The 10,982-nt window shown below is 51.6% G+C and overlaps 1 protein-coding gene across 1 annotated transcript; it reads left to right on the plus strand.

The window, feature by feature from the left end:
* Positions 1-767: 767 nt before the first annotated feature.
* On the plus strand, positions 768-9,085 carry LOC104157523 (fatty-acid amide hydrolase 1-like). Its single transcript, XM_009694883.1, has 14 exons — positions 768-893; positions 1,607-1,750; positions 2,079-2,212; positions 3,265-3,471; positions 3,899-3,939; positions 4,511-4,635; positions 4,849-4,974; positions 6,137-6,234; positions 6,619-6,718; positions 7,010-7,050; positions 7,655-7,694; positions 8,269-8,377; positions 8,720-8,865; positions 8,957-9,085. The coding sequence occupies exons 1-14, from the start codon at positions 789-791 to the stop codon at positions 9,083-9,085; spliced, it is 1,545 nt and encodes a 514-aa protein (XP_009693185.1). The 5' UTR covers positions 768-788.
* The last annotated feature ends 1,897 nt before the right edge of the window (positions 9,086-10,982 follow it).

The following is a 10,982-nucleotide window of genomic DNA, read 5'->3' on the forward strand; positions in this document are numbered from 1 at the left end:
CTGGGTGCTGAAGAGGCGGTAGGCAATGTGAGAGGCGATGTGTTATCAGCAGAGGCCAAAGTGCAGCCACGCAGCCCGAGGACGGTGCCCGCAGGGGCAGGATGCGATGCCACCGGTGCCGAGGCACGGTGCCCAGAAATCCGGCTTGACTGTGTGATCCCATCGGACTGCCCGAGCTGTGGTTGGAGTGAACTCTCTTGGGTTCAGAGTCCAGCTTGGGGGATGAGGTTTGATGCTTTTTTTTCATGGTGTTTAGTAGGTGGTGAGGAAATCTCTGTTGACCCAAAAAAGTGATCTGTCTGCTGACAGCTGAGGGGCTCCCCGGTTTGTGCACTCCCCTGTAGGGTATCTTGGTGATGCCAGGAGAAGAGCTGGCACCAGGTCTGGGTTTGTTTCTTGCTGGAGTGATGTCTATATCCATGCTGGCAATCCCCACTGTAATTCAGCAGAGAACATTGCACCGAGCAGTTGCCTCAGGCCTGGCCAAGACCTGTCTGAAAAAGGCTGCACAAAGGGCTTTCTCTTAGACAGCAAGCGCTTGGTGAGACTGGTCTGGCCAGGAAGACAAGAAAAGCCTGGGTTACTAATGGCCCTGCAGGTTTCACACTATGCTCACTGGTATCAGGTAGGAGCAGGATTGCGATCTTGAGGCAGATACTGCGTTTGGCCATGAAATGGCAGCTATTTTTTTGGGTGGGTTACAGTGGGCACCAAGGGGAGAGGAGGAGCCCACCAGCTGAGGTAGAGCTGTGTTATTGTCTGTTCAACCTTTCCCGTAGCATCCTTCCATGAACATGATCTCCATCCTCTCTCTGCCTTTGCCTGAGCTCTCCAAGAAACTCCGGGATGGCTCCCTCCCTCCAGAGCACGTCTTCTATGCCTACGTGGGCAAGGTGAGGAGCAAGGGTGGCGGGGCAGTGTCTTGCCCACGGTGGGGATGGCTCTTTTTGGGAGAAGCCCAGCACAAGGTTCAAATGCTGCTGAGCTGTCACTGCTTGCTCGTTAGTGCTGGGTCCTTCTGTGTTTTTCTGTGAGTGAGGGGAGAGCTGGCGTTTGGCTGTCATGTCTCCTAGCTTGGTTTGAAGCAAAAGGGAGCAGCAAGCTCAGCATCTGGAGTGCCCATACCTTCCTAGGGGAGCCCATACCTTCCTAGGGGCAGGTATAGCTATAGGGAAGTTGCAGAGTGCTGCTATTTTCCCCTCTCCATTTCCAGATGGGTTGGTAAACCTCAAAGAGTCGGTGTCCACTTTCATTCTCTACTTTTGCCATAATGCCCTGGACATCTCCTGGGTTCCCACTTTGGGATTACCATTTTATGCCACTCCAGAAGCTCAATCAAGAGAACGGCCTTTGGTATTCTGCTGGGCTGAGTGCCTCTTTTCATCACGCACCAGCTGGTGCTATGGTCCCCCTGAGTCCAGACAATATTTTGGAGTTTGGCATGAAAATGTCTTGGAAACAAACAGAAAGAGCTGCCCTGATACCGACTGCCCAGATGGGGAGATGGAAAAAGGGGGAAGAGGCAGGTGTCCTTTGCAAAACAGAAGGCTGTCGTGCAACACTGCAGGCTGTACCTCACCTGCGGGCTTTGCCTGCTTTCCCCAAGGCTCTCCAAATCGCCACAGAAACCAACTGCATCACGGAGTATCTGCAGGAAAGCGAGACCCAGCTCCGGAAAGCGAAGCTGACAGGGAAACCGGGTTTGCTCTACGGGGTACCTGTCAGCATCAAAGACTCCATCAACTGCCAGGTACCACCAGCATGATACCGCGTGTATCCTGAGATCCCTGTGGTTTGAAGTTTGGTGGCAGGGGGAGGTTTGACCTCAGCATCTGGCTTGACTTCATCATAGCTGATGTGGGATCGCCTGCCCTGGCAGGTGACGGGGTTTGTTGCCCATCTCCCATATGAGCCAACAGAGAAAGCTGGTCAGATTTATTACCAATACACTATGCAACGTGTGCATGATGGGTGGGTTGTTGCAGGTGCACACACATGCTCATATATATAGAAAAAAATATGGGGACAGGGGGAATTGCATTCCTCCTTTTGGCAATCTCATTGTCCTGTGTTCCCAGGGTCATGATTCCACGTTAGGGTTTATAAAAAACCTCAATAAACCCGCGGCAGAGGACAGCGTGGTGGTGCAGGTTCTCAGGAGACAAGGGGCAATTCCATTTGTCAAAACCAACGTTCCCCAGTCCCTCATCAGGTAAGTGGGCGCTCCATGCCCTCGGTGTGGTGACCGTCCTCCCTCCCTCATCTCAAGTGAGGGTTTCTATCATCTAATTCTCATTTCCCACTTCTTTTTAAATAACAACACCTGGTCTCCATCCTTAGTGTCTTGAAGCTTTACTTAAAAGGTAAACATATTTACACTAAGGATGAAAATTAACTCTTGCTCTTTTATTTCGTTTGGAACTAAAGAGGAGGGTGCTTTTAAATCACTTTTTTTTTTTTTATTAACGCCTCAGAGATGGTTCTGTTAACTATACAGTGCAAACACATATTCATGGAAGTGGAAGCTAGTTAGCTAGTTAAGCTAACGACCTTAAATTATCCTGCCCCTAAACCTCCTGCTGTATCTGGCAAGACCACTCTTGGTGTCATTGATATGGAGTGAGGTCAGGTGTGCTCCGCTGGACAGCCACCCTGCTAGCATCCCTGTGTCCTGCCAGGTGAGCCCTGGCAAAGCTCCTCCGTGGATGACTGTTGCCCAAGCTGTATGAAATGCCTTTCTTAAGGTGACGTGGCAATGACTGACCATGTTCAAAAAGAGCCACACAAAAAGATTGCCCCAGGGATTATCAGGTTTTGCACCAGTTCCTGGGAGAGTCCAATGTTCAGATATTACTGCAGGTGGTATTTGGCCTGTTCTCAAGCAGGGGCTCAGCAATGCACCCCCAGGGTAGGGGGGCCTGGACTTGCTCCAGGTGGGCTGCTTTGGATGTCCTGTGGCACTTGGGACCACCTGAACAGAGAGCCTCTCCAGGAGGCTTGATGTATTTGTGCTGCCAGAGGGTCTGTCTGGGGAAGGCTTGACGACACTGAAATTAGCTGGCAGTGAATCCAGGTCCTGGGACTGCCATGAAAAGGCTGGTGGTCTTCATGGGAGCTTTGGAAAGCTCCCTCGGGCTAAGTGATGTCAATGTAACAACTAATGAATTACGTAATTACTTTCTGAAGGTCTTTTGGTAGTGACTAGGGTCCACAGCAGCAGATACCTACATTCCTCTCATTTGCAATCTCTCTCTCTCTCTCTAGCTATGACTGCAAGAACTTAATCTTTGGTCAGACGTTCAACCCTCTGCTCTACACCAGAAGCCCTGGAGGCTCCTCTGGTGGAGAAGGGGCACTTGTAGGAGGAGGTGGGTCCATCTTGGGCTTTGGGACGGATATAGGAGGGAGCCTGCGTTTCCCCGCTGCCTTCTGTGGGATCTGTGCATTCAAACCCACTGGGAACAGACTCAGGTACTGAGAGTAATGCAGTGATGTCTCTGGGTGAGACCCACCTACTACCCTACTGACAGCTGTGCTGGGATGCTCCCACTCCTGTGGGCAAGGGGAAACTTGGGAGGAAGTGGGAAGGGCTTGTTTCTCCTGCCCAGACATTTTCTGGGGTCTGTATGGAGGGAAGCATTAGTTCCCCCAGAACGGAGATGGGGAAACCTCTCCATCTGCATGCTAAGGGGGTGGTTGTTCCTGACTGACAGGACATAAATCATTCTGGCCTAGGCTGGGTCTCTCTTGGGCTTCCCCTTGGCCATTTCTTCTGCCAACCTCTGCATCTGCAAAGGGAGGGCAGTGTTTTTATTACCACTTGCTGCTGCTTAATGCCTTTCACTTCAAAGAAAAGTACTCAGCTGCTGTATTTTGTGTGTCTCTCTTTTCTTCGCAGTAAAAAAGGAATAATTTCTGGTGTCCGTGGGCAGAAGGCAGGTAGGAATTGATGGTTGTCTCCTAGGGAGGGCAGTAGGGCAGGGGTGAGAAGGACCCTCAGCTGGTTGTGGGGGAGCTTCTCCAACACAGTCAGAGAGAGAAACAGGTTCCCTTTCAGGGACTTTTTCAGAAAGCCACCCCTGTACCGTGATTCCTGAGAAACTGGAATATGTATGAGCCAAGAGGAGCAGTTGTGTAACACACAAAGCTCAACACACCCTGTAACCCCCAGGCTGCTGCATTGTCTGCCCCTGCTTCATGGGAGGTGGGATTAGCAGTCAAAAGGGGTATCGTATGTTGTCCTTGTGTCGTGATCAACAAAGCTTTTTTGGTTAATTTTGTAAATCACAAAATGGAGACATCGGGGCACATACTGATGGAAAACAGCTCTGGGTCCATAACGATGGACCTGCTGGTGGGAAGACACCTGTAGGCATCCCCAGCCCAGTTGTCAAAGAGGAACTGTTGCCAACACTAGACCAAGTCAAAATGATGCCAAGAGGTCCTGCTTTTGCAGGATATGCCCTTGAAAGACCCCCAGCCATGAATGCTCTCTTCTGGTCACTTCCAGCGGTCGCAGCAGTGGGGCCGATGGCAAAAGACGTGGAGAGCCTGGCGCTGTGCATGCGGGCGCTCCTGTGCGAGGACATGTTCAGCCTGGACAGCACAGTGCCCCCCCTTCCCTTCAATGAAGAGGTAAAGGACCTCAAAGGGGGTGAAGGTCTCTGAGAAGAGCTGCCATTGCTCAGGCTGAAAACATCAGCGGCTCGTGGGAGCTCTCCGGGACTCGTGGGTGGGCACGTGGGCAAGAGAAGTGCTGCTTTCCAGACTCGCCCTGCGCCATGGGTGTACTCTTGGCTCCTGATGCCGCTGACATCCTTCCAGCTAGCACCCTCCCTTGCTCTGCAGGTATATTCCAGCACACAGCCACTCCGCATAGGCTACTATGAAACTGATTTCTTCACCATGCCAAGCCCTGCCATGAGACGTGCCGTTCGGGAGACAAAGCAGTTGTTGGAGGATGCTGGCCACACGGTAGGCTGTTGCTTGAACCCAATAGTCACGTTGCATCTATTCTTCCTTCCTGCCACGTCTTTGGGACCTGTGGGTGAACATCAAGTAAATTTGGCAAGGAAAGGGGGCGTGGAATCTACTCAGCTTCTCCCAGCTTTGATGAAAGTAGATAGCTGCTTCTGGAAAAGAGAAATTCTTTATATTGCAACTTGATTTCTCCTCCCAGGAGGATCTTGGTGCTCTTTAGGTGCTGGTGAACACAAAAGGGAGCCCACTGCAATCCACAGTATGTGCTGGGGAGTAGACACACTGCTGTATGACTTGTCCGTAGAGTGGGTGCATTTATGCACACCTTGGCTGAGATCCACATTGTGCTGGGTGCTGTACAACCCAGATCCTGAGGCAGTGCCCGCAGGGACCTTCGTCCTGGTGGTGTATGATTACTGTCAGCTCAGCGTGTTTCCTCAGCCTGATGGACGACCTCTCTTCAGTGGCTGTGGGGAGCTGTTGTCCAAGTGTTTGTTTAGTCTATTCTCAAGCCAATTTCACCTCTTCTGCACCATATCCTTTGGCTAGCAGTTCCACAGACCAACTGCATGTTGCATGGAAAGCCACCTGCTCTTTTTGTATCCGGGAACAAGGACCTAAGGAGGAAAATAAAGGCAGTTGCAGATGGGAGATCTTTTACAGCCAAGCAGTCCCATATTGACCCAGACCCATTTCTAGGGTCTCAGGTTTCTGGGATGCTGAGCAGAGATTGTCTCCTTCCTCCTCTCTGCTATTTCAGCAAGTCGTCTCCTGTGCGTGAGGCATAGTCATGGCTGCACACCTTCCCCTTACCCTTGCACAAGGATCAGGAGAGAAGTGGGGAGCACAGACTCATGCTCTCTGTCACCCGCTGCCAGTTTTGGAGGGACCTTTGTGCCTTGGGGCTGCTTGGACATCAGGGTGCCAAGTCCATCCTGTATCTTTTGATTCATCAGTTGTTGCTCAAAGGGAAAACAGCAATTTCAGGGAAGGATGGATGGGATGGGGAGGACCTGGTGGCTTCAGATGCTGGAGGCTTTCCTGAGGGCTTGTCAGGAAATCCTCAGCCCATCTCAGCCCATTGCGAGCCCTCGATGACTCTCCCACACAGCTTGCTTTTGCTTTGCTGCTGACTCCTCTTCTGTTGTCCTTCCAGCTGGTGCCCTTCGAACTCACGAATGTGGACTACGTAGTCTTTAACTTCTGCCTCAGGGGAATATTTGCAGATGGGGGTTCTTCCTTTGTCAGGAAATTGTAAGTATAGCCTGAAACGGTTTGGTGGGATTGGTGCCTTTGTGTGAAAATCCTCCCTAGGGTCTGGTTAGCATCCGGATGCAGGTTGCAGATCTACTGGGTGTAGATAGTGGCTCATACTCACTGGGATTTACTGGGGAGCTTACCATCAGATGATTCAGCTGAACCTTAGGTCTCTTTGGGATTGTTACCAGCCTTGACAGATGAAAGGAAACTGGGTGCTGATACCCTATAAATACTGTGAGAATCAGAGGAGCCCAGAAGAATGAAGCAAACCTCTTTTTGTCACTCAGATACGATGTTCAGAGGGGTTGGCTGTGTGAAAGCTGATCTGCTGTGATTGCTTCCTAACACTGCTCAGCTAAACATCCTTTTCTCTTTCAGCAAAGGGGAGCTGGAGAAAAGCAGCATGGGGCTGTTGTTCTGGTTGTTGAAGTCACCAGACTGGCTAAAAACTCTCCTCTCCTGGATTGCCAAACCCTTCGTAAGGTCCATTTCTTTCTAACATAGATAGATTAAGCAATAGGTGGTGAATAACTTGTTTCCCATTGCAGTAAGGCTTTATCATAGAGAAGTCTCTAGGCGTTGCTTCCAGGCTGTGCTTAGACACATCTCCAAACTGGAGTGATGCTATTTTTGTTCCTCCTCTCCTCACTTTGGGGAAAATCCACAAGTCCTGCCTGAGCACTGAGTCAACAGCTGGGATTAAAGTCTCAGAGGACAGGTCTGGGATTAATGTAAATTTATTTTCTTTTTTTCACTTTCTGCTTCTCAGGTACCTCGATTTTCAGATATATTAAGAAGTATGAGAGCAAAGTGAGTAAATCTGAGCCTGAGCAAATATGTGAAGATTTGGGTTTCTCTTTTGGAGAGCAGCAGTATTTGCTATGTTAGGGATACTGCCCCAGCTGCATGCATCTGAGAAAGTACAAGGCAGAAAACACAAGGATGGGAGCAAACTGAGAGCAGTTTATGTCAACACCATAACCCTGCAGGGTTTGGCAAACTGTTCTAGTACTGAGGATGGGAATGAGGGTGTATTTTGTGCTGTGCCTCCAAGGCAGTACATCTGTCCCCACATCAAAGGATCAGTCCACCTCATGCAGCCTGGCCTTTGAGAAATGATGTGCTTGGGCTTCTACCTCCTCAGCACAGCGGCTGGACACTTGTCAGGCCAAAGCAGCACTGCACCAGTCTGCCTTTAGTCTTCAGCTTTCCATTATGGGCAGAAGCAGAAATAAGACCCCCAGCCCTTCAGAGGAAAGCCAGGACTTTGCCAAAGTCCTCTCTTCCCTTGGCTGCAGCTCCAGCAGCAGAGCTAACCTGTGCCTGTCTAATTCTTTGCTGCTCTTCCCTGCCCCTAAAGCTGCTCTTTGCAGCACCTCTTGATGCCTTTCATTGGTTTTGTTTCCTTTTTCAGCACAGTGGATGAAGTCTGGAGTCTTCATCATGAAATTGAGGTAAAGTATTGTAATTTGAGGTTAGGTAGTTTTTGTTTTATTTCTCTTTGGGAAGAGGCAGGTTCAGTACCCACCAAGGTTAGAAGATGATCAAGTCACTGGTGATGTGAGGTAGGAACATACATCATTCCTTAACAGATCTCACTTGGCTGTGCAAGTTCTTGGCACATTTAAAGATTAGGACGACACATAGACACATTCATGATCCCGGATCAGACCTGAATTTTTTACTCCTACACTTGAAAACATAGGCCACCAGCTGCAGCGGGACTGCCTTTATTTCCATTCTGTTTTCCTCAAGACCCATGTCTGTGTCCCAGGTTGCTTTGTGCCCCCACACTCAATCTTTCTTCACCTCCAGTTTTAGTAGGGGGGAGGGTGCTTTGTACGCTGGGAGGACTGTTGGCCAAGCCCCAAAGGGTTGCTGGATTTTAGCAGGATCAGGCCTGATGTAGCCTGATGGCTGCTCCTGGGGAAGAGCTGAGACCCCGGCTGGGCACCCAAGGAGAGCCTCAGCCAGCAGCCACGGGCCAGTACATCCACCCCCCTGACCACCAGTGCGTTTCATCCTCAGGAGTTTTGCCACCAGTTCATTGCCCAGTGGAAGAAGCTGAATCTGGATGTCATGCTTTGTCCCATGCTGGGCCCGGCTCTCACCATCGGCTACCCTGGGAAGCTCTCAGGTAGGATTGCCAACGGGGGACCTTTGCCTCCAGCGTGCCTCTGCTGCGGCACTCCGCCAGTATCAATGAGGAGCGTTGTTCCTCCTCCTCCCCTCGCATCTCCAAGGCACTGGTCAGCGGTGGGAAATGCTCAGCTCTTGGGGCTGCTGCAGCCCCAACCCGTGGGGTACACCCAGGACAAACCCCCCTGGGTGCATGTGGGACCCACGGGGCAGGTTTCCATCCTGCAGCCCTTGAGTTCCCAGTGCAAACGCCCAGTTCGCTGGAAGCTCATGTATGCGGTGGGGGGGCGAAGGCTTTCCCTGCGGTGGGCTGGCACTGCGAACTCCCCCTCTCCCCCAGTTGCAGTCAGCTACACCATGCTCTACAACACCTTGGACTTCCCTGCTGGCGTGGTCCCTGTCACGATGGTGACAGATGAGGATGAAGAGGAACTGAAGGGCTACCAGGGATACTTTCGGGACTGGTGGGACCGAATCCTGGCAAAGGTGAGTGGCACCAGGTTCCCCAGGGGTGCGAGCATCCCCATCCCTTCCCCTGGACATCCCCCAGCCCTCTCACCCTCCGTTTGTGTCACAGGCTTTTCGTGGCAGCGTGGGGCTGCCCGTGGCTGTGCAGTGCGTGGCCTTGCCGTGGCAGGAGGAGCTGTGTCTCCGGTTCATGAAGGAGGTAGAGACCCTCATCCTGAAGAAAAACAGGCTCGTCTGAGTCCCATGCGCTTGCCTGGAGCAGGATCCCAGCTAACATCAGCGCAGGTCGTCCTTTGGTCTGACTCGCCCGGAGGACTTGTGTTCCCCTCCGCAAGGATGCTGGTTTTGGGGCACAAGGGAGAAGCGAGGCGAGCTCTGCAGCGGCGGAGCACTTCCAATCATTGTCTGAATACAGTATTTTTTTGTTATCAGAAACTCTACTATTTCAGGTGTGTGTTTGTGTGAGGTTGGGGTGGATTTTAATAACCCTGTCAACACCCCCCAGGGAAGTGCAAGAACATGGTCTTTCTCTTAGAAATGGGGAAACTGAGGCACGGGGACTGTTTTTGTCTGAGACGTTGAGACTCCTACTTGGAGTGCTGTAGGAAAAGGGATTTTCCCCTCTGTTCTCGGCTCCCTGAGGACAAAATCGGGTGTTTTCCCTGCCGCAGACCAGCAATCCAAGGTCAAAGCTGAGCGTGCCTGCAGGCTCTGGCAAGCAGGGAGGGAGCTGGCCTCCTTCCCACTGCACAGGGCTGCTGGCACCCTGCATGCCGTGGAGGGGAAATCGGGAGTTGAACATTAACTCCCATCTCCTTCAGACACTTACTCCTGCTTTCCCAGATCAGAGGTATGAAGTGCTTTATCTCATGGTATTGCATCTATAAAGCAGCCTGCCAGGGTCGGATGGGCGGCTGGACACCCTGCCCTGCACACCCTCTCCTCCCATTTGGCAGAGGGGCCCGTGCCAGGTTTTCCAGTGTGGTTTTCCAGCCACTGACACTGGGATTGCCAGCACTCGCTGCTGGTCCCAGCAGATTTCCAAGGGTGCTCCAGAAAGGGATACAACAATGCAAAAATGTTTTCCCAGTACAGCAATGTCACAAGTGGATTGTAAAAAAGCTCTGGCAGGATTTCTGGGGTTTTTTGGTTTTGTTTTTTTTTTTGGTTTTTTTTAATGCATTATTGTTGTTTAAATCAGAGTCATGCGAAAGCATGGGGTCTTCTCAAGGGCTGGGCGGAGAGGTTTATCCTAGCCTAGGGGAAAGTGGCCCCCAGGACACGGATTCTTTATCAGCAGGCTTTGACGAAAGGAGGGAGGGAGCCCAGGCATCCCGGGACTGAATGCTATGTAAAGTCAAGCCCCAGAAGAGCTTGGGTGGGGTTTTTCACCAGCTGCAGATGCTCCCTGCCCACACAGAAAATGGTGGATAGGGTTTATCTGTTTGCATTTTAAAATTCAAGCCTGAAGGAGCTTGTCCCAGGAGAGGCAAGGCCACTTCTGCCAGTGTTCCCGGAGAGCCAAGCACCGCATCGCTCTGTTAGTTTAACCGCTATTTCACTGGCACAGAGGGGGGCAGGGTGCAGAAGTCCAAATGACAGAGACACCAGTGGACCTGAACCAGTAAATGCTCCTCACTGGAAGCCCTGAGCAAAGACCTCAGGTGAGCTGTGCCTGCTGCCACGGGACGGTGCACCGGGCAGGGCCAAAGGTGCTGTGTGGCTTTGGGGACTTGAGGTTGCCAAAAAGGGTGAGCTGTGGGCTGCTCCGAGCCCAGCCTGGACAGAGGGAGTTCAGTGTGAACAGCAGCACTGAAGCTTAAGGCTGGGATGGGGCAATGAAGACCACATCCCCCCAGTCCATGGGGAGAGGTTGGTGACATCCACATTGAGTTGGTTGGCTCTTTTTGCCCTCTGTCCTGGCCAAACAGGGAGGATTCTCCTTGCCTTTCCAGTCAGCAATCAATTTCTCTACGAGGTCTTGCTTCTTCCCCAAGTCCCCTCCCTGCTGCCATAGGAATAATCCCATGGGACGTGTCTGTAACAGGCAAGATAATGTGATAGCAGCACAATCACTGGCTTTTTGTGCCCAAACAAGACCTCTCCACCTGAGAGCAATGACTACTCTGGATGCA

The sequence above is a fragment of the Cariama cristata genome, unplaced genomic scaffold (genome assembly GCF_000690535.1).
Source record: "Cariama cristata isolate BGI_N322 unplaced genomic scaffold, ASM69053v1 scaffold33982, whole genome shotgun sequence".
In the NCBI taxonomy this organism is placed as follows: Eukaryota; Metazoa; Chordata; class Aves; order Cariamiformes; family Cariamidae; genus Cariama; species Cariama cristata.

Coding starts and splice junctions, on each gene's coding strand:
- LOC104157523 (XM_009694883.1), top strand. CDS start 789: ATGAACATGATCTCCATCCTCTCTCTGCCTTTGCCTGAGCTCTCCAAG. Junction 1,751..2,078: donor AAGACTCCATCAACTGCCAG/GTACCACCAGCA, acceptor CTGTGTTCCCAG/GGTCATGATTCCACGTTAGG. Junction 8,378..8,719: donor CTACCCTGGGAAGCTCTCAG/GTAGGATTGCCA, acceptor CCTCTCCCCCAG/TTGCAGTCAGCTACACCATG.